General features: G+C 43.3%; 1 protein-coding gene and 1 long non-coding RNA gene across 2 annotated transcripts in view; one reads left to right on the top strand and one right to left on the bottom strand.

The window, feature by feature from the left end:
• Positions 1–12,988, top strand: part of LOC143270549 (uncharacterized) — a 40,441-nt gene extending 27,453 nt beyond the window's left edge. The window contains exon 4 of the long non-coding RNA XR_013047745.1: positions 7,279–12,988. This is a non-coding gene — a long non-coding RNA (uncharacterized LOC143270549). The remainder of the gene's footprint in view (positions 1–7,278) is intronic.
• LOC143270543 (disks large homolog 5-like) lies at positions 985–12,381 on the bottom strand. The gene is made up of 6 exons (XM_076560891.1): positions 12,187–12,381; positions 10,083–10,242; positions 7,132–7,315; positions 3,261–3,376; positions 2,231–2,325; positions 985–2,066 (listed from the first exon to the last, which is right to left on the bottom strand). Exons 1-6 carry the CDS (start codon positions 12,317–12,319, stop codon positions 1,897–1,899), a joined length of 858 nt encoding a protein of 285 aa, XP_076417006.1. The 5' UTR covers positions 12,320–12,381; the 3' UTR covers positions 985–1,896.
• Positions 12,989–23,760: the final 10,772 nt, after the last annotated feature.

The following is a 23,760-nucleotide window of genomic DNA, read 5'->3' as shown; positions in this document are numbered from 1 at the left end:
TTTCTGTATGCTGTGAGTGTGTTGCTCTGAGTGATTGATAAAAAAAAAAAAAAAAAAAACAAAAAAAAAAACTCTAGTTGGAGGAGAATGCTGGGAATGGAAGGCTGAGTCAGGAGAAGCCACTGCCACCATGAGAAGTAAGATGTAAAGTACCAGTAAACCACAAGCCACATGGCAACTAATAGATTAATAGAAATGGGTTAATTTAAGATATAAGAACTAGATAGCAAGAAGCCTGCCACGGCCATAGAGTTTATAAGTAATATGAGTCTCTGTGTGTTTAATTGTGTCTGAGCTGCTGGAGGAGCTTAGTGGACACAGGAAAACTCCAACTACAAGGGATAATTAAATCATGTTAGGCATAATTTTGAGCTGGTCTAATACATAGTGTGTTCATGTTGTACTTGGAGTAATTATATCTTGTTTATGCATTATTAAGTCCTGGTTATTGTTTTACATTTGGAAATTAATCATGACATCAAAAGATATAATTGTGTGTCAAGTTGACAAGGGTGCAATTGTGAGAGCTATTTTTGTTTGTCAAATTTATTACATCTGAAATTCATTCAAACCCCAAAATGGAGGGCATGCCTGTGAGGTATTTTTGCTTAATTTGAAGAGAGAAGATAAACATGTAGTCCTGATCTTTGCATTAGAAAGACATTCTGTTAATCTGGATATTGATGAGGAAAGAAAAACCTATTACTCAGATGTTTTGAGCTCCAAAACCCCACTTGTAATCTCAGCCAGGCCTTGTGCTGGAAGCCCATATAAAGAAATGGAAGAAGGGAGTTTTGCTCTTTAGCTGCTTGCTCTCACCTTGCTAGCAAGTCCATGCCTTCACTGGCATTGGAGCCAACTTCCTGGATTCCAGACTATACTGCTGATGGGCTGAGACATCAAGCATAGTGGACTGAGCAAGTAGTGGATTCGAGGATTTTGCCATTATAGCCAGCCAATGTTCAATTAGTTGGACCCCAGCCTCTAAGTCATTCTAAAACATAGCCTTTTGTATATATAGGAATTCATTCTGTTACCCCATAAAACCCTGACCAATGCACCAGACAGGTATAGAATTTTTAGAGTAGTTTGGGCCTGACAATAGCTCTGAGTCCCATGGCTGGGAAATCCTTGTGCATCTCAAGATTCCTGAAACTTACTGAGATACATCAAAGCCTGTGAGTTCAGGGTTTACAGGAGCGTGAAACCTCACCTGCCTAAAGAAGAGTCTCAGAGTGAAGTTTGAAATTGCATTTTATTCATAAAAATACATTCATTTTACTCAATGGGGGCTTTCAAAACAGCAGTCCTTATATATAATGTATAGCCTTAGGAAACTATTAAAACAGTGACAAGAATATAAGAAATAACAAAAATTAACAAAACCTTAAACCAAAATGAAGAAAACCAAAATCCAAAGCATAAATATCCCAACATATAAACAAAAAAATTAAGCAAATTTCAGGATCACTTGGAATTTCATTATGGGAGAGCAAATGAGGTGAGGAACTAGCTTATTCTCTGCAGTGAGTTATCTTCAGCATAACTTGCACATGACGTGGCTTCAAGTCAGCTTGCACAAGTCAGCTTCAGCATTGCACTAGAGAGAATCTTATGCTTTTGGGTGTGGTCTGTCTGGATGGCAGTGTGATGTTAACACAGTCTTCCTTGTCAGATTTCCCATCACATATGGGGTCAGCTTGTCAAAGCCCTTGATAGGAAGCTGACAGAAGAACTCTTGCTCACCCACATGTCCTCTTCCATGTTGTTTTGCCCCTCACTGGGGCCACATGCTGATGGATGTCAGGGTTCTTAGTAATTTGTGTTGTGCCCTCTGAATCTCAGACTATTTGTTATACAATCTTTTCTCTGGGAATAGTGAGCCACAGATGTGGATCAGATTGTGGCTGGATGGCCTGATGGCAGGTTGATATTTGCCTCACTAGTGAGTTCACAGCTGAAAAGAGGTGGCATTTTCTGAGGAGGCCGTGAACCTGGAGTGTAGAATGCCATGCCTTCAAGGTGTCTCTGGCTTCTTCCAGCCTTTTCAGTTTTCATAAGAGGTGCTGTTAGGGAAAATCAGCAAAGAAAATATTCAGAATCAGTTTTGCTGTGCCACTGTCAAGAAAATCAGGGCCTATTGATTCCTAGTAAACAAAATTTAAGGAAAAAAACACACCCCATGAATACCCTGGCTGCTGGGGATGGGGCTCAATGGTGGCTTACTTGCCTGGAACATAGTGTTTCTGCACCAGCAGCTCCATCTGCAGGAGGCTCTCTTCCTGGGCTGTGGTCTGCTCCAGTTCCTGCTGGAGGTTTTCAAACCTAGGGGAGGAAGGCAGCTGGGGCACAAGCCTGGTGGGGACCTGCCATGTCAGCTTTTGAGCCCCCACCAGCTCTACTCAGCTAGACAATCAAGCATTACCTTTCACCTGAGTTCATTCCTTGCTTCCCAAAGGAAAAGGGTCAGAGAGCACCTGGGCAGGATTTTTTTCTCAGCTTTTAAAAACTGCTGGAAGTTGGACTGGTAAGTACATACTGTGCTGGATTAGAATAAAACAGCGTATTTCTCCAACAGTCCAAAGACTGTAGTATGTTAAAGTCTTAGGCACAGTTCAGGAAAGATATCCCTGGCCTTGATTAGATACCAGGTGAATGCGAACCTCCTGGAAAACTCTCTGCCTGCCCTCTAGTGGAGCCTACACAGCAATGCAAAGAAGGCTCTGTTTATTCCTACAGCTTAGAACCCTGCATGGGATTAACATGTCAGCTCCTACTCTGTTTATGACCAAGAGTAAATCTTCTCATGAGAAACTGATAAACATTGCAGAGAGCCTGCAATCAGCAGGAGTGTGCTTTTATGCAGATTTGCAAAAGGTGGACACTTATCTCTAAACGTGATGTTCCTGATGAAAAAGATGCAGGGGACAGACTTTCCTTCATGATCAATGATCCTCCTTTCTAAGTTTCTGGCTGCCATTGGAATATTTGTGGGGAGAGCTAATCTAAGAGATGAGATACGCAGAACATACTAGAGGTCTCAGGAAGGAAGAAGGGGACACAGTCCCCATAAGACCAAGGAGAGAGCATATTGTTTTCTGGTCATAATTCCTGTTGACCGAGCCAGCAAAGACACTCTGAGGGGTTCTTTCCCTGGGGTGGCTGGCAGCTTTGCCAATTGACAAAACTCAAAGAGGACGGAGATCTAGGTACAGCGGACCCACTTGGATCCACCTGCTTCTGGAAGCCTGGGCTCCTACCTCATCTGGGACACAGTGAAGTGATGCTGCAGCTTTACTGCCAAGTCCCTTTGCCGGGTGAACAGCTCCTTCTGCTTCATCAGGGACTGAAGATTTTCCTCAAGTCTTTGATGTTCCTGTTCATTAGAAGATTGTGTTTTTAGGGGAGGTCGTCCTCACCATGTACAGAAACATGCATTCTCTCTCTCTCTCTCTCTCTCTCTCTCTCTCTCTCTCTCTCTCTCTCTCTCTCTCTCTCTCTCTCTAACACACACATGTATATGGATACGCACATACAAGCACATTACATTCCATCCACACTTAGTTTCCCAGATAACTCTTATGTAAGAAGAGATCACCTGGGATACTATGGAGAACAAAGTTACCTTTCATTAACCTACACACTCTCTACCCATATTCCTGCCTGGAGGCAGGAAACACAGGATGCTCTGAGCACAGGGATGTGGAGAAGATTGTGTACTTTTACACAGTTTTGATAAATTTTCAGTTTATTTTTAGCTTATATGTGCAGATGTACAGCCTGCTTGTGTGTCTGTATAACATGTGCATTCCTGTTGACCTGGGAGAAGAACTCAGTGGGTAGATAAGTCAATGCAGTGCTTGCCTTGAAAACCTGTACACAGACAGGTGAACACCAGAGTTCCTTGATCTGTAATCTGAGCTCTCCTAGCAAGTTTACCATTCTATGAATTGAAGGCTTAGTTCCCCAGCCCAGGACCACTGGATGGCAGTGGACCAGCCCCTTGCTCTCACTCAGTGCTTCCCAGTGCCTCCAAGGAGGGCAGCTTCCTCCTAAAGAAGCTCTCTATACCACAGGTTGCCTCCATTTAGGCCCAAAGGAATGAGCTCAGAAAACTAGAAAATCTCTACAATCCGGAGTCTATTTTAAATTTTCCTCCAAGTAAGTTGATTGTGTCAGGGATTTCTTTGAGTAACAGAAGTTTGACTAACTCATGGCAAAATGACTTCTTATATTATTCCATACTTAACAATAACCCATGGACCACATTGTATGTTTGCACTCATCAGTGATGGGTATCTGAATAGTTTGTAGTTGAGCTGTGGTGATTAGTTCTGCTCTATCCTGTTGTCCCCTATTCTCTGTGGACACCACTTTCCATTCTGGAATCAATGCTCCACCCGAAGTCTGCAGTTCCACTTTCTGAATAATTGCACATAGCTTCTAACAGGACTGCACCATTTTACACTACTAGCAATGTCTGAGAGATCTCATTTCTCCCACCTCTCCATCAGGCTGATTTTAACTCAGGATGAAGAAGTTTGGAATAAAAGCAGTTTCTGAGTGCTGCAGACACAACATGGAGTGGGTACTTGAGAGTATGGTGAGCCTAAACAGTGCCCTGAGACAGCCACTCCTCACACCTCAGCAGAGCTGTGGGACTTCTGCTGGGCTGGGATGCAGCCACATGGCTCTCTGCATTTCAGAATTTCTCTGAGAATAAAGTCCAGGCCAAGATACAAGGACAAGGTTAGCTGAACCAAGGTTAGGCAAAGCTAAAAGGAAAATGGCAGCAAGCGATGAGGAGAAAAACAAAACAGGATGCAGGGAAGTCATCAGTCACCAGCCACCTTTCACCCAGAGCAGAGAGGGACACAAACCTTTCCTGCATTTCCTGCCTCTCAGTAGCCGCTCTCTCACCTTCATGGACCCCATTACTTTGTTTTTCTCCAGAGGATTTCTTTGCAGATAAATAATTCTGCCTCTACAAATACCTGAAAAACTTTTAGCTTGCATCAGTTATGTGGCCTTTGGTTGTAGTTAGCTGTATGGGCATGCAGAAGGATGGGCAACTCCATCTGTTCTTTGACGGAGGCAAAGTGGTACTAACCAGATTAGGCACAGTACTTTCTCATTGAAATCCATCTCCATCATTCTTAAAGATGTTCCATTGTTTCGTGAGAGAGTGAACATACACATAGATGCTCAAACACACATTCTCATTCAGCAAAGATACACATAGAGACAACACACACACACATACACACACACACACACACACACACACACACACACACACACACACACCCCTTTCTTGAATCCAGAAAGGCAAGGTAGAAGACTAGAATGTTGCAGCACCTTTTCTACTCCAGGGGGAGGTAGTGGGTCCTCCCTGCTGTCTACAAGCCTTTTATACCCAGCCAAGCTCTTCTGCCCTGGCCTGAACTTATTTCCCTTCCCAGGGAAGTTCTTATCACCAGACTCACTGATGGTACAGAGAAGTAACAACCTCTGCACAACTTAGTTGGACCACACAAAACCAAGTGCTGGGGGAAGAGGGCGGGACATGAAGCCTCCCGATGACAGATTTAAGTTGACCCATCATAGTCTCCTCACTAAACTTACCCAGACTCCTCCACAGAAGACATTGACAGCACCAGAGACTAGAAGTCACCCATTGTCATTACCCAACAAATTTTGACCAGATTACAGTGCACATTATATGAAAACCGCCCCAGGCCAGTCAGTGGAAGGCTACTTAGATCATCCACAGCACTTTCTAAAATGCAGCACTCTATACAACTATGAGTTGGACTCTGTCCTAAGAGTGAGCTTCAAAATATCAGGTTTCATGTTCTGAAGCTAGTAGACAAAACAGATCTTACCTGGGAAGTTACCTCTATGGTGTGAAAGAAAAGGAGTCTACTTTTTATTTATAAAGTAGCTCCATTGTTTGATTTTTGTTATTTATTATAAGATACATTAATTCCAAAGTAAAAAAAATGTTTAAAAATTAAGAGAAACCAACAAGTCAGTTCTCTTTTTGACCAAAAGAACCATTTAACAATGATATGACAGAAAAAGACAGGATGCTCTACTGTGAGGAGACAGGACATCCAAAGATCTGTGGCTATCCAGCTTAGCCAGAACAGAAATTTTCAGGTTCAGTTAGAGACATGGGCTGAAGGGAATAAGGGAGAAAGCCACAGAGGACACTCGATGTCATCATCGACCTTCCAAAACACGCACAGATGTATGCGCCCTCACACAGGCATATTCACACACAGACACAAATCCCTCAAATCATCAGTGATCAGAACGCAGTGAGGAGGACATCACACTGGAAGAGGATGACATTGCAAGATTGTTTTAGACTCCTCACACTAGCTGTTATAAGTGAGTCCCACAGTTCTGCCTCATTTTGGATTAAAATTGCCTGGAGAAACATGCTGTGTCTCTGCAGGCTATGTTGATGCAGTTGGCTCAAATCTGCCACCCTGACCCCTGCCTTTCATAAGCCCTTGCCATATCCCTGGTCATCTAGTGAGCATCTGAATGTAAGATCCAGGATGGGAAAACTGGCCAATGCCACTCAGAGCAAACAGTACTAACAAGCTGTTAATTTAGATTCTGTCACTGTGAAGCAAGAGCTTGGCCAGGTTAAAAGAACACCATGGCAGTCTGGGAACAAGAGGGTAAAATGCCACATGACACCCAAAATGATGTCTGTGTGTCCCAGTCATTTGGCTTTTTCAGAGGGTGTTGTTCCTTGCATGCTGTTTCTGCTTTGATCACACATGACCGCTGCCAAGCAAATGAGACCCAGACCCTTGACCTTACTCACTCAGATCTCTGTGGATACCATCATAGCACGGCTCCTTACATACTGACATACAGGTGAATGATATGTGACTTATTCGTCTCCCTCAATGGACTGCAGCTTCTCTCAGAGCAGTAGGATTTGCTTGCTCTAAGAGGCTAACTCCCAGAAAGACTTGTGAATAATCACAGAAGCAAACTATTGAATGGGATGGGCCAGTTGGATAAGTGAGTAGAAGGTTACATGTGTATGTGTGTATGTGTGTGTATGGTCAGACTGGTGGCCAGGATGGCCCTGCTGCTTCAACCTACCTGAAGCTGCCTTGTCCAGAGGTTGTAGATCTTCTCATGAGCCTCTTCACAGAGCCTCTTTGCCTCCTCACAGGACTCTTGTAGTAAAATCTGCTCTCCCTCCAGCTTTTTCTTGTCCTCTAGCAACATTCTCACTTTTTCTTTCAGCTGAGTCTGTTCACTCAGGTGCTGACTGCAGAGGGTGCTGAAATATCACCAAAAATGATGAGCTCCACCTCCATCTGCCACTCCTGCCTCCCAATACCATGATTGCTGCAAGGTCCCATGACCCATTCCCAACAGCCCTGCACTGGATCCCACATTAGCCATGCCAGCATCACTCAGGTGCAGGCCAAAGCCAAAGAATAGCCCAATTCCAGAAAGATTTACACTACTTCTGGAGACCCTGACAGCAAACCGGGTCCATGTACCTCTGAAGGCTGGATCTGCTACCTCCCACACACACATCCTGGTGCTTAACTGTTCACAGTAATGGGAAAACATGAGCAGGTAGAGGGAAACCATGCTCTGAGGGAGACAGAAGACACATCGGGAATACATTCCATCCATGTGTCTCATAGAAATCAGCTCTGTAAGCTCCTGCCAGATCCACAGAAACCATGGTGCAAACCATGTTTTCTGTCTAGAAGTTCCAGAAGATGACAGGAAAATGTTGGGAGGGGCTCTCAGTCTCTTCATACTTGTGAGAACTCAGTCTTGGAGGCACAAATCCAAGAGCGATAAGGCAGGCTGCTTGCTAAGAGGTAAACTGACCAGAACTACCACCCTCACTTTGGTTCAAAGGTCGAGAAGGAAGAAGATGCTGTGGGATGTGTTTCTGTATGACGTGAATATGTATTGCTCCCATTGGTTAATAAATAAGGTGCTTTGTCCTATGGCAAGGCAAGAAGGAGCCAGGCAGGTAAATTCAGGAGAGACAGAGAAGAAAGGCAGAGGTGGAGAAGATGCCAGCTACCACCCAAGGAGCAACATGCCAGCAGCCTGGCAATGCAGCAGCCATGTAGAAAAACACAGGTCAATAGAATTGGGTTAATTTAAGGTGATAGAGCTAGCTAGCCTGAAACTTAAGCCATTGGCCATACAGTTTGTAAGCAATGTGAGCCTCAGTGTGTTTATTTGGGCCATTTGGCTGTAGGAGGCAGGTGGGACAGATTCCTTCTGACAGGGGTGTCGGGCAGGACTGGAGAAACTTCAGACAACAAGAAGCAGTCCTTAACAAGTTCTGGAGTCCACCCAAGTCTGGCACTAACTGGTAGATTTTTGTCTTCTCACTCAGCTCTGTGCACTTGTACAAAGCCTCACTAATCTCCTTGGGTAAATTCTTCACATCTGACATATCCTTCTTATGCTCTGTGTTTTGCATCTCATGCTCTGAATTCAGCCTGTTGTAGGGCATAGCCCCAGGAGCGAAGAGCCCTGTGAACTCAGGCCTCAGTGGCCCCATGAATTAAGGTTGTATTTTGCACTACCCTAGCCTACTGGATGTCACACCCTGAATCCTATGTACTGGGACCTCCTGACGTGCATTAGACTTGCTACCCTGCCCCAGGGCCAGGAAAGGCTGGGTGTCAGCAGGGAGGGAGACAGGGCTACATGAGCTCCCTCAGTAGGCCTGGAGAGGTAGACTAGCTCTCTAAGAAGGTCCACCACCTTGGGCCTACCTGAAATCTGTGATTACATTTTCACTGTTGTAAGAACAGAAATGCTTTGTCCTTAAAAGGATACCCAGATCTCATCATCAGTATTGCCATGGAGGAGGCACTCCATGCGGATGGCTTTATAAACTCACAAGGGGATTCCAGTGAGGGACCAGGGTGAGCCCAACACTCAAAGTGGAGCTCCCTTGTCTCAGCACTTATATCACCTGAAGTGTTTGAAACAGGCAAATCCTCAGGCCTACTATCAATCTCTAACTCACAAGATCTGAAGGAACACACAAAAGCACGCACACGTGCGCACGCGCACGCGCGCGCACACACACACACACACACACACACACACACTGTAAGGGAGCCTCTCAAAGACAGTACAGAACACACTGAGATAACAAATCCTCAGCACAAAGAGATGCATTTCCCCGCAGGGCAAGCATGGCATTGGGAGCCTGCCGCTGGATCAGGCAAAGGCAGACAACATGCAGCAGGCTTTTTTCAGCAGTGAGATTTGAAATACAAAGTTTGAGTCTGTGCTAGGGTGAGTTGCTGAGATCTGATTGGACAGGTTGACAAGTGTAGGCAGCTAATGAATTTTGATTGTTGGATTTGGTGTTTATTTTCAAGAATGAGTCAGTGTCCACAAAAGGGAATGAAATGGGGGACTAAATTTAGGAATGTAATCTAATGGTTAATCAAGGGAGAGGGAACTGAAAAGGGCAAAACATGCCACTGCCATGATTGTGATGTTTGGGATCCTTAGAGAGCAATTCACACACACACAAACCCACACACAATTAGGATGACAAGAAATGTAGATAGGTTGCATTGTCTCACAGTATAAGGAACAAGACCAGAGAGGAGCAGAGATGGACACGAGGCCTTCCAGTCACACACAGAAGGACCAAGTAGAACCACCAGGCCCTTCAAGCTACTCCCAGAGCAACAAGCAAAAATATCTTGTCAAATACAGAGACTCAGGTTAAACTCAGAGCACCCAGCATCTCCTACAAGCCAACACTGTCAAGGTCTCTTGAAATGCATGTTGTGATCTTATACCATACTGCGCCTCTCTGTGGATTGTGATTCAGGCCACAGGCTGTGGATTTCATTAGGAGGAATCAGAACAGCCTGTGTCCCATCTCACTACTACAGGCTTCAGTTCTGCCTCTCAGATGCATTCAGGAAAATTTGTTTGTGCAGGTCACCCTGCAGGTGCAGCTTCCAGTGACCCAAGGACTGCTGGAATTGACACAGTTGGGTAAAGACATTCACTAGAGAACAGGGCATGATGAATACCTGTTGTTCAACTCATTGTTGTAATGGGCCAGGAATTCACACAGTTCATTCCTGTCATTGGTCATCATCTGTAACTGAAGTTTCAGTTTTTCCACCTGGTTCAGCTGCTGCTCCTGCTCAGTGAGGAAGAAGGGTGTGGATGATGCCTTCCTAGCAGTCCCTGTAGGTACATAACCACATGTGAATTTGTACAGATAAATGGCATAAGCTAAGAAGATCATGTGGAGTCCCAAGAGGAGGCCTGAAGAAGAGGAAAAGCATGGAACCCAGTGAAGCCCTTAAAGATCAGAACAGCTCTCCTTAAGCTGTGCCCCATAAGCCGTGTGTCTGTCTCCAATCATTATGGCTAGATATATGACTCAGGCCTTACTGAAACCCCCCTGGGTCTGAAAGACATAAGCAAGGCCGGCCATGTTGTTTTGAAATTGTCATCTCATACCTGATGTGATGCAAAAAAGTCCAGCCTAGTGGTTTTCACCTCCCAGCCGTGATAACCTGTGTCCACGACTAAAATGAACTGAATGTTTCAGACCTGGGTACATGTATGGAAGGTTTCCCTTCTTCCTATTTATATCAGATATAAAGTGCAACAACATCCTATTCTGATCCTGCATTAGTGGTTCTGGGCCTCCTGTTGCATTTTTTTGCCATGCAGAATGAACTGAAGGAGGTTCCTGCACAGCAGCTGCAGCCTTGACCAATCCTGGCCCTCTGCCAACTAACCATCAGAAATCCTCCACCTTGGATCTGCTCTTTAGGAACCCGGATAAGCAGCATAGGCCCATTGCTTCATGATCACATCTACGGGACCCCATTACTAGAAGGTTCATTTCTAGCCTCACCTCCTTCTTAGGAAACTAGGGCTTTCTCTGCCAATCAGTGTGATCAGTCATGTCAATATGTCAATTGGTGAACTCTATTAGCACTTAGTGAATGCCTCAATGGCAGCTGGCATTGCCACAACACTGGTGATTTCACAGGAAATGCCACAGGCTCTCCAGGGTACAATAGAATTTCCAGAGAATGGACTGTTAGGGCCACTGCCAATGGTCATTACCTATCTGATAAAAAGCTCTTCAATAATTCACCAAAAGCCAAGCTGCCCTTTCCTGGAGGCATTCCTGAGACACAGGGGAAGGCCTTCAGCCCCTCCTCCTTCCACCCCATGATCTCTCTGACTCATTAGAATCTAGTTCATTCTAATTCAATAGTTCATCATGTGTGGAGAGCAAGACTCACTTTCCACACACCACCCAGGAATGGCTGTTCATCCTGATGATCGCCAGCTAATAAGATGAGAAATTAAGGATGCTAAGAAATTAGCTAAGGACAATGGGGAAGGAAGATCAGTTCCATGAAGTGAACAAGCACATTAGAGAAGATCCAATGGGCAGTTACAATGTATGGGAATGGTGAAGGATTATGGGGTTTTGTCGGAACAATGATGAGTCATATAGGAAATGATGCAAAATACATTCCAACCATCATGATATTAGCAGAGGGGTTATCAGCCATTGAAAGGTATGACTGAAACTACCTAAGGACTGGGCATCCCCAGGTGAGCTTTCAGTCACCAAGAACAAATACTTACAGGAAGAGTCATGTCCCAGTCCTGTACTCAAGGTAGAGGAAAGAGGACTGGCTAGTGAGAGGGCAGGAACTCAGAAACCTTAGGGGTCACTGACATGCAGCAATATTTGGTGGATCCTGCCCTGCCAGTGGTTGTTATTTAAAATGTGAGACTCTCTAGCTCTGGCCAGAGGACTTTACTCTCCCTGCTATTAGTGACACACACCAAAAGAAATCCAGTGTGGGTGAAGTGCAGGGCTGGAACTGAAACCTCTTTAGTCCCTCTGTGCTTCCTTCCCACTCAGAGTGAAAGCAGAGGGCCCTCAACAGAGCAGCTTCAGCCTTGACCATCCCTGGCTCTCTGTCAAACTAACCATGGAAAATCCTCAACTCTGGGTCTGCGCTTGAAGAACTCAGAGGACCAGGATAGGCCCATTGCTTCTCAGAAACTCTCCCCTCCTGAGCCCCACTCCTGAAAGGATCAGCTGAAGCCTTCCTCTTTCAGGAAGCTCCCCTTCCCTTTCCCAGGACTCACTGTGCTTTCCCCAGGACCATTTTTTTCTTGATGAGTGACATTGAGACTGAAGGCCATCTTCCTTCTGACTCCCTCTGATCTCCCTTTGCTCGCTATCCTGTCTCCTAAGAATCCTGTTCAGTCTAGTCAGCATGTCTGTAGGTGAAACACGAGACACTGCACAAATGCCCCAATGACAGTTGGTGTTGCCACAACACTGGTGACATCACATGGAATGCCAGGGCTCTCCAGGAGACAGTAGAATGTCCATGTGCTGATGTCACATGGTATAGCTATTTCATCCCTGCTTCATACCTCACCCAAAAGTGACTGGAAACCAAGGTGCCATTTCCATGAACCTCTGTGGTCACAATGGAAACCTTTAGGTAGATCCTCCTTCCAAAGTCAGAAAGCTAGCTTTCTGCTTCATTATAAACTTTATCTAAGTGGGCCGGGCGGAGGTGGCACACGCCTTTAATCCCAGCACTCGGGAGGCAGAGGCAGGCAGATCTCTGTGAATTCGAGGCCAGCCTTGACTACCAAGTGAGTTCCAGGAAAAGGCCCAAAGCTACATAGAGAAACCCTGTCTCGAAAAATCAAAAAAAAAAAAAAAAAAGAAAGAAAAAGAAACTTTATCTAAGTGAAGTTGCCTTTCATATATTTCCTTTTTTCCCTAAATATTCTGTTTATATTTCCATACCTTAAACCATTTTATCTTAGACCTCATATAAAGTTTATTTATATTCAAATCTTATTTAGCTTTAATGTTCCATATTTTTATATCTTAAACTACTTCCCCAGGTCGAATACAGAATGTATTCAATCTTTCATGACATACTTAAGACTTTAAATTTTTATAAACATATTACATCTTAAAATACCTTTTTTCTATTTAATTCATTGAGTTATCCTCTACTTGAAATTTGATCCAGTTTTTTCTTATCTTAGCCAATAATAATTTTTAACCAATTCCCTTAAATGATGGCTAGTATTTGTAACCATGCACAGAATGTAGCATGATCAAGCATGCCCCACCTCACTGTAATAATGCAAATAGTCCATCGTAAAGGATGAGGGCACCATCATGTTGTTCCACAATGCACATATGCTTGTTTCCATACAACACACACAAATATGTGCCCACATTCATACATTTAAGATAATGTGTTTATCTACACAATTGCATGTACACACACACACATACACACACACACAAATATACTTTGAAATTGAATTAAATGTACAATAAATTGGAACAACAAAAAATCAAAAAGAAACAACTTTGTTGTATTGGCATGCATGTGTATGGTATGCATAGCTATGAGTATAGTTATATTCATGATTTATAAGTATCTATATGGTATACATATTGTGTAGAACCATATCTAACTGCATATACATGTGTATATAAATATAAAGATAAACTGAAATCCCAACTCCCAGACACCAGCCAAGGAGGCAGCAGAACTTTCCAAGTGCCCGGATTGCTGTGTTGGCTCTTTGCTGCCTCAAATATGAGTGCCTGTTATATTATTTTTTGGAAAGGCATCATTTTTTAATTCACAACTGAGGCACTGTATTTGCCTTATTAGAAAATATGCAACATGTAACTTTCAAAAAGCAGAAATATGAGAAATAAACTTTGCTATCAGTATCTAGAAATGAATATCAAAACTTCCTTCAATGCGTTTTTCTATACCTGCATATCATTTCAGTAGTTTAATATTAATCCTATATTTTAATTTTTTCTGTATTTAATTTTTTCTCCCCTGAATAATGCAGTGTTCAATATATATACTTCATGAGGTATCATTCTCCATGATGGTAGTGGCCACTACTGTCTCTATCTAAAGCATCTTCTAGTTGCCTAGAAGTCGAGTTGTTAATTTCTTCATGTACTCATTTATGGTTCTGTGTAGGCTTAGGAAACATTTATTACACTAGGCTTTGGAGACACAGAAGTAACTAGGGTGAGTAGCATGGGAAGGAGATGGTGGGGGTAGGCTGTCTGCATGTGTTGGGAAAGTTCTAGTTAAATGGGTGAAAGATCACATCTGAGGTAATAGGAGGCAAAAAGGCAGAACACAAAGAGAAAGGTATTTCTGACTCTGCACACTGCTACTCAGTCTTCCCCACTGCATGACACATGGCTGTCCCAGATTTTCACTTAGCAAGGTGAATTGATTGACCTGGGCTTGCTCTGCAGTGATGTATGTCTACATAGAGGATACTGGTCTAAAAGCATTTGTAACAAATACACCTAAATGTACAAACCCTTTCAAGGTATTCTGCATCTGAGCTGGTTTATGTAAGAGATCCATGCCCAAAGGGTGGTCCAAAAGTAAAATTCTTTTTTGAGTCCATTGTTCTCTGTGACTATGTTGGATACATGCTGTCTTAGTTAGGGTTTCTATTGCTGTGAAGGGACACAGTGACCACAGCAACAATTATAAAGAAAACATTGAATCAGGAGGCTTACAGTTTCAGAGGTGTAGTCCATTATGATCATGGCAGGACATGGAGGCATGCAGGCAGACATGTTCCTGGAGAGGGAGCTCCATCTTGATCCCACAGGCAACAAAAAGTTTTCTGAGACACTAGGCATGGCGTGTGCATAAGAGATCTCAACAACCCCCTCCCCCACAGTGACATACATCCTCCAACAAGGCCACACTCTCTCCAACAAAGCCACACCTCCTAATAGTGCCACTCCCTGTAAGCTTATGGGAGCTTCTTATATTCAAATTAACAAACCTCCAAGATATCCTTAAAAGGCATAATAAAACAATATTTTGGTGGTGCTAATAGAAGATGTTTTGGAGAGGAGAGCACTTTTTTTTTAAAATGGAGAGTCTTATCGTTTGGTTCTACCTATCTTAGGTTCCTTGATAGAGACTCCACAACAAAACAGAGATTAACCAGAGAAAAGCATGAACACTCACCTAGTACAAACTATCACAGTGCACGTCTTCCTAAGGATCAAGCCCCCCCCAAATGCTTAGACCTGAGATCATTTTTCAAGATTATTTTGGTTCAGAATTAGCTGTCATTACATAAATTACCTTTGCTTAAGAAGTAATCCTCAAATGTGCATATTTTCAAGTAATATTAATTGAATATGCAAATTTACAATTAAAAGTCAGGTATTTTAAATGTACATTAATAGCAACATTTTGGACTTCACTTAATCAGTATCAAATTATTTAATCATAAAAGCATATAGAATTGATGCCCAGCCACTGAGTGAGCAAAGGAGATCAGAGAAGATGAACACAGCATCATCAGCTGCCATCCATTCCCACCTCACTGTCCTGTGCCCTGGGGAGTGTCTAACCCTGAATCCTGGACCCCCGTGTACCCAACCAGGCACCAGGCTCATTTAGAGAGGTCCCTCTTAGACCCAACTTAATGAGCTTCCAGCTATCAGGGGGAAGGATGGAAAGAGGTAACTCTCACTCAAACTGTTGATATGTGTGAGGGTATAAGAGCAACTGTTACCCTGTACATGCCTGCATGTCTTAGAAAAGGACACATTGCCTGGTCTATGCCAGCCCTAGCCAGCCTTTCAAGCCTCGAAGCCAAGAACAAAGTCAAGGACATCAATGTCTCACTAGTGCCTAAAGTCTCAATAGGATAAGCAAGCAAACAGGAGTAGTCCACCCCCAAGAGTCCCCATGCCTCTACCAAATGGCAGTCACCACAAGCTTCACAGACTCCTGCCAAAAACTGTCCCAAGTGACACCCAGCAGCCCCATAATACTCCTTAGTTTTGAAGTGGGGTACCATCCCAGGCACTGGTCAGAGTGACCCATGGAGCCCATGGAGATGGTGAAAGGGCATCAGTGCTGCTGTGGTGATGATCTCAAGAGAAATTACTGACCCTGCAGGTAGCTAGAGACCAGGACAAGTCTACCAAAGAAAGGGAGTCTTCCAAACACTCATCTGTTCTCAAATCAGGCTTCTGTCCCCAAATTCTACAATGTGTATGGACAGAAGAGCACATGGCCCCAGAACTGATGGGCCCTTACTCTAGATTTCATTATGGTCCTGAACCTTAGGGTGGGCTATAGCCTTCATGTCCACCAGAGATTCTTCCTTACCACGGAATGATGCCTTTATGTATCCCCCATATTTCCCAAAACCCCTACCCTTCACACCTTGGGCATCTTCCCTAATATTCAACTCCTGGTGAGCCCAGTCATTTCAACCATGTGGCATGGCATTGGGCCCTGGGCATGCACCATGGCTCAGGGCCAGCACTGTGCCTTTTAGAGCATGAGTAGACCTGAGAGTTTATTCCTGAGTTGAAGGAAAGGGGAATGTTATGAAAATTGTGTCAAAATTAAAGCAATATGTGGCACGCTCCTCGGCCAGCAAGGAAGAACAACCACCACGCGAGGATTCTTCTCAGATCACACTTTATTGGCGCACCTCTTGATTAAGGGAGAGTGGGAGGTGAGGGGCCCCGAGGACTAAACTGCCACTGCTTATAAAGGGAATCAGGCAAACGTGCCATACTGTGATTGGGTCCCTCCAGAATGCTAGCACAGGGAGCCACGGGATAGGCTGAGGACATAAGGCCAATTACCATACTCGTGCATCATAGCCAAATATGGAGTTGTTTACAGCTAGGCTACCAGGAAGCCAGTGCCATCTTTGAATAGCGGCTCCCTACAGCAATAGGAGTCAAGCAGATGAATGACAAATAGTGAGGGCTTTTGGATCACATCCTCTCTGTGTGCCTTCATCAGTCTTCAGATATGAGGCTGCACCTTTCCTCCATGGAGGGACATGTGGTGTTTCTGACTGCTTCAGGAAATTGTCAGGAAGTCCTTCCTAGGTTTTATGAGTGGTTTCAGGGGAAGATCTGAGTCCTTCCTCACATTCATTCATCCACTCAAATAACTTCCTATGTCAAGCTCCATGTTTTGAGATGGCATATTCTGAGTGCCATCAAGTATGAAATAAAGCCAAAGGTCTGGGTATAATTAATGACTGTGTTCATATTATGTTCTGTGCATGTCATTTTGCATCAACTTTTCAGTAATTCTTGTTTTAAAAGTATTTAGTGATTGAAATATATAAGGTAATTCATCTAACTGGAATGTTTTTCATTAAGTCTTTGAGACTTTGTTATTCTAAAATGCGCAGTAACCATGAAGGATATTTAACTTATGAAGTGCCTTGGAAATTTTGACCCTTGTAAGAATGTTGCATTTGGTTAAGTATGTGGTGATTGTTGTAACTGTTTAAATGCTGAAACCTGAACTGTTCCCATGGGGCCTCCAGAGCACTACTGATGAACAATAGCCTTAGACCTGAGAAGTGCACTAGGAACACAGGACAGACTCTCAAAGGCACAATGCCAAGAAGAACATGCCATTTCATTGACTCATTCTGGAACCTTCCTGGTGCTTTTTCATTTTCACTGGTGGTTTCCAGTGAACTCACTTACCTGCATGGCACAGTAACTTCACTTTTGCCTTTTCGCATGAATTACTCTAGACCAGCAGTTTCTGCAAGCTAGACACACAGCAAACCTCTTCCCACCAAGAATTCTTATTCAGCTGGGTGGTGGTGGTGGTGGTGGTGGTGGTGGTGGTGGTGGTGGTGGTGGTGGTGGTGGTGGTGGTGGCACACGCCTTTAATCCCAGCCCTCGGGAGGCAGAGGCAGGCAGATCTCTGTGAGTTCGAGGCCAGCCTGGACTACGCAGTGAGTCCCAGGAAAGGCGCAAATCTACACAGAGAAACCCTGTCTCAAAAAACCAAAAGAGAGAGAGAGAGAGAGAGAGAGAGAGAGAGAGAGAGAGAGAGAGAGAGAGAGAGAGAAAAGAATTCTTACTCAGGGTGAGCTCTTGAGAGTATCATTCATTTGAAACAAAATTTTGCACAAAATTTTCACAATGCCCCTTAATATTAAAATATTCTCTAACTTTCAGAACCACAAGAAAATCCTCTAAGGCAGAAAGCCATGAGTCGATCATGAAAAGTACCAGGGAAGGGCCAATGAGATGGGTAACTGGGTGGAAGGAAGGAGCTGGCTCCTCCTAATTTGTTCATTGACCTCCATATGAACTGAATGACAGAATGGCATGGCATGTATTCTATTTTCATTCTCTATCGTATGTATGTATGTATTTCTCTGTCTCTAAATGAGTAAATAGATAAATGTTATTACTTTAAACACCAATAGGAAGATTTCCATACAATCATATGAAATAATTAATTTTTAAAAAATGAAAAAGATTGCATGTAGCTCACAACTGTTTGTAACTCTAGTTCCAGAGGTTTTGACACCCTCCCACAGGCATACATGAAGACAAAACACTAATGTACAAAAAATACTGAATAAACAATTAAATATTTGTAGAATCTAGTTGGGTCAGGATCCCCAAAAGCATCCCACAGAACTAAATAACCTAGGCTCATAGTGACTCAGAGACTGAACCACCAACCAGGGAGCATGCATGGGACTGAGCTAAGCCCTCTGCATGTATTTTACAGTTGTATAACTTGGTCTTCTTGTGAGACTCCTAACAGTGGTAGCAGGGCTTGTCTCTAATGCCTGCTTTTGGGATTCATTCCTCCTACTGAATTGCTGTGTCCAGCCTCAATGTAAGAAGTCATGCCTAGTCTCACCACAACTTGATATAATGTGACAGGCAGATATGCACAGGAGGCCTGCCCTTTTCTGAAGAGAAAAAAGAGAAGGAGGAATGGATGGAGAGCAGGAAGAGTGGAGGTTGGGGGAGTGTGGGGCGTTTACCCACCACCCCCACAACTTCCCAGAGTTTTCTTGAGTGCAGTCAGCAGGAAATATTAGATAGAAGGATTTATAGCGGAGAATCTTGTGGAGATAAACAGATAGAAAATAAAAGATAGCCTTGAGAGGGCCTGGAACCTATTCCAACGGGCCCGGACTGTCTCTGGCCCAGGGTTTATATAGAGACGCCAAGGGGTGGAGCAAAAGACCTCCTCCCCCAGCACAGCCAAGTGCAGACCATCTCAGACACCTGCACTCAAGCCCGTGGTCCTGATCATCCTCTATTTGGACCTGCTGGGTAAAGCCACAAGGAACCCCAGAACGGGCTCCCACAGGTCCCCCCTTCTTAATATATAAAAAAATAACTATTAATCGCTTATAGCAATCTCCATAGCTGTTACACCTCCCAGTATGGGAGTAGAGGATGATATAAATGGCATTTCTCTTTTGAATTAGGTCCAAGGTGACCACAGCAGTCTTAGCTGCCTCAAGCCCTTTCTAAACCAAAACTCTTAAGGCGACTACAAATTTAAAGAATCCCTTAGCTTCATTATTACCATTAATGTTATTAATTAATTATTACCATTATTACCATTAATCTCTATCAGAAAGATTCTCTTAACTAGACAGGAAGTACGTACATCATTTCTAAAGTTTACAGTTTATAGTTAGCTTTGTTATAAAGCACTGGGATTTAGTGAGTGTTGTCATAGAGTTGTGATACTTGTTGCTAGGGGATTGTAACATTCTCAGGACAAAGCCACACCCCAAAGTTGCGAGTTGGCCTTTTCGAACCGGCAGAGATGTACTGTCAGCGGTAAACGGTTTTTAACTAGAGGCTGTCCCTTCACCCAAATTCATAATAGCTCCCCTAAGAACTTCAATTCAAATAAACGTTTCTATCACAGCAGTACTTTTGGTTTGCTCTACTGAAAAACTTCACTTCACACTGAGGGTGAAATTACCATATTTAGCTGCTGTAAAGCTCTTCACCAAAAACTGCACAGCTATTAGGTGGTATTTTAAGGATTTTAAAGTGACTTGTTTGCTCTTATAGGTAGCTTTTTGTCATCCAACTGCCGTAAAAACTTTGCACAGCTATTAGGGTAAATAAGGCATTTTACCAACGGCGCCCCAAACCACGAAGCACCTAGTTCTGTATCCTTTCAATTTTTCTTTGGAACGGACACTTAAACCCTTAGATGACTTTTCCCTTTATTCTTTTAAAAGCTGTATTTTAATTTTAGAGCTGATAAAAGTGTTTCAGGGCAATGTCGCCATCTTTAGCAGAAAAACTACCTTTCCCAGAATGCATTTCCCTTATATCAGTCCATAATAATATTAGTCCCATATATCAGTCCCTTATATCATTTCCCATAGTTCTTATCGGGTTTGAGAGTCAACTGGTTCTCTTTTACCAGACTTGCTTACAAATTCTTGCCCAGGAGGTTTGAACAAAGTTTTTTGCTTTTGCAACAGGAAATTTGAACAAGCATCTTACATTTTCAGCTATGGCACACTGGCAGGTTTCTATTCTCCTCAGCTGGCTTCAACAGGTGTCTCTCCTTCATCAGACACTGGCCCTGAATCAGAACCACACATGCCTCCTTAGCGTGCACTGAGGCTGGCATTTCTGATAGCAACTTTCCTCGGGGCTTGTGTTTGTTTTAGCCAGTCAGTGAAAAACAAGATCATGTACAACAGCTTTTCCATAGCTCCTTCAGAGATTTTCTCCCACTGATTTATCTCATTTTGCTTGTTCATTCCCCCCCAGATGCAGAGCTTCAGCTATCTGTCTGCGGCTCTGTTCCTCTGCTAGCTGCCTTTGGAAGAAGGGGCTTTTTTTCTCCCCCCGAATCTGCCTCAAATTCTAGCAGCTTTTTCAGGCATATTTTCTGGGGAGCATTATGTCCCTTCTCTGTTTCTTCAGAGTCTTTCTCCCAGACAGTTCCCAGTTTGGTCTCAGTTTATCCCCTCTACCCCAGAAACAGTTTCCGACACTAGAGCGGCAGCTTTCCCTGCTATTGAAGGTAGGGGTTTTTTGTCCGTTTCTATTTTCGGGGTCTATGTGGTTTGCATACAGACTAAAATCTACCAAGGGAGGTTTTTGCCATCTCTAAACTCCCATTAGGACAGGTGTTTTGCCTCATCAGGCCTTCACCTGGCCCAGTCCCCCAGTGGGTTGTGTTTGCTTGTCTGGGTGCTCAAGGACAGAGCTTTGCCAGAGGCAATCACCACTCAAGGCTACACTCCCTCATCTCAGGGAGTCAGTTGAAACAAAGCTTTTCTCAAAGAGATGCTTTCCCTGACAGAAAAGCAAGCTTTACTCCTGGACAGTTCTGTTCTGCCCTGGCTGGGCTCTTTCCCCAGACAGCGTTCTGACTCAGCAGCACAACTGCTTCAGACACAGTTCAGCTTTACTGTTTTCCCAGAAAGGTCCTTTCTCTGATAGGAAAGCTTTTCTCAGATTTCTTTTTGCAGCTGTGGACCTATCAACCCGGGACTTGTAGGAAAGTGGGCAACTGTGCTGTTCCCACCAGCTTTAGCTTTGTTTGTTCATTAGCAATCTTCCCCTGGGTCCTGCACCTTCCTGCCTCAGCTCTGTGCTCCAGGAAGTTTACGACTGCAGGAACCCTAGTATCCCCGAAATGCACTCCAACTCAGAGATGCTGGCCAGTCGCCTCTGGGTTTTTGCTCAGAAGCGAGGATACAATGCTAACAGTTTGCATTGCTTCAGGGGATCTTTGCATTAGGAAGATTAGGAGCACCTTTCCATTCTGAAATGCTCACTCAGAAACAAAGCACTTGATGCCTCAGCCAGGCTGTAACTGAAAAGCTTGGCTTTTTTGCTTTTCTCAGGTAAAGTTTCTGGCCCTTTTGGGCTCTCTGTAGCTCTTTACCCACACTCTCCCAAGTGTTTCCCTCAGGGTACTCTGACCCACTGTCTTTTACTAGCTTGAAGAGACAGAACTTAGAAGAGGTTTTTAGGAACTTGTCCCTGCCTCCTGCATTGCAGGTAGGATTGTTAAAGCTTGAAAGAACTTAGAGAGGTTTTGCTGTCTTAAGTTTGTTGTTTTCCCTTAGAGCTAATCACAGGTGGTCCCCATACTAATATCTTCAGGTGATTCTAATTTTTGTCATCTCCCAGAAGGACAAATTTAGTTTTTAAGTTTAAGAGAGCTTTTGAGAAAGATTAAGGCTTTTTAGAGAATTTTTCCCCCCAAATTTTCCAAGAAAATATTTAGAGTTTAAGAGAAAGATTTTATTTCCCCCAGGAGAAAGACCAGCATTTCCCAAAACTTCCCAAATTTAAACTTTGACTTCTTACATCCCCATTTTTGCCTCAGGGAGAAATTTCTCCTGCCACTTGGATTTGGCATTTCAGCTGTCCCCAGGTCAAAAGCTTCCATAGGAAACTTTTTCTTCCCCATAAGCTCAAAGAAGAGCTTTTTTACTTCCCGTAAAGCCCAAAGAAAGATTTTTTCCCCAGTTTGCTTTCATTGCCCCCAAAGTTAGAAAATTGAAGTGTTTTTCTGTCTAGTTGCCTTACTTATTTTTTCCTACACAATCTTACACTTCTAAGTTTTTCCTAAAATATATTACTACCCTATACTTATTTTTCACAGATAGAATTTGAGAAAGGGATAGAAGATAGAAAATTTTGACAGAAGAGAATTTCGCTGCAGCATCGGACATCCTTCCAGTCCACTTTCCTTTTCTTTCGAGGATAAAACCCCTGCCTCACCAAAAAATACATATATAAAATATATTTTTTTTTCATAACACTGGCATGCCTTTCCACTGGCAGGGCTGACTCAGCACTTTCACCAAAACTCAGTAATAAAACTATTATTTTCCTTTATCTTTAGTCCCTATTACTTTGTCTTTAGTCCTTGTTCATTTGTCTTTAGTCCCCCCTTTTTTTGTTCCTTTTTTCTTTAGTCCTTTTTTTTTCTTTAGTCCCTTTTTTTCTTTAGTCCCTTTTTTTCCTTAGTCCCTTTTTTTTCTTTAGTCCCTTTTTTTTCTTTAGTCCCTTTTTTTTCTTTAGTCCCTTTTTTTCTTTAGTCCCTTTTTTTCTTTAGTCCCTTTTTTTTTCTTTAGTCCCTTTTTTTTCTTTAGTCCCTTTTTTTTCTTTAGTCCCTGTTCACGGCGCCATTCTGTGGGGCGTTTACCCACCACCCCCACAGCTTCCCAGAGTTTTCTTGAGTGCAGTCAGCAGGAAATATTAGATAGAAGGATTTATAGTGGAGAATCTTGCGGAGATAAACAGATAGAAAATAAAGGATAGCCTCGAGAGGGCCTGGAAACTATTCCAATGGGCCCGGACTGTCTCTGGCCCAGGGTTTATATAGAGACGCCAAGGGGTGGAGCAAAAGACCTCCTCCCCCAGCACAGCCAAGTGCAGACCATCTCAGACACCTGCACTCAGGCCCGTGGTCCTGATCATCCTCTATTCGGACCTGCTGGGTAAAGCCACGAGGAACCCCAGAACGGGCTCCCACAGGGGAGGGACTGAGAGGAGAGGATGGAGGGAAAATTTTGGTTAGGATGTAAAAACAAAAATAAACAAATAGATAAAAACATTCATTCCAAAAGGGAGAGTATTGGTTATCATATTTAAATATGAGATACTAAATGCATGTACCTCAAGGTACATTGCCACGTATTCTAACTTTATAAAGGGTTTGCATTTGTATATAATAGTTAGATAATATTAGGCATACTTTTGAGCTGGTCTAATACATAATGTGGTTGCATTGTACTTGTAATAATTATATCATGTTTAGGCATTATTATGACCTGGTTATTGTTTTACATTTGGAAATTAATCA

This window comes from Peromyscus maniculatus, chromosome 23, assembly GCF_049852395.1.
Source record: "Peromyscus maniculatus bairdii isolate BWxNUB_F1_BW_parent chromosome 23, HU_Pman_BW_mat_3.1, whole genome shotgun sequence".
NCBI classification, from domain to species: domain Eukaryota; kingdom Metazoa; phylum Chordata; class Mammalia; order Rodentia; family Cricetidae; genus Peromyscus; species Peromyscus maniculatus.
The sequence above is the reverse complement of the archived record's forward strand: the minus strand, read 5'-3'. Positions and strand labels throughout refer to the sequence as shown.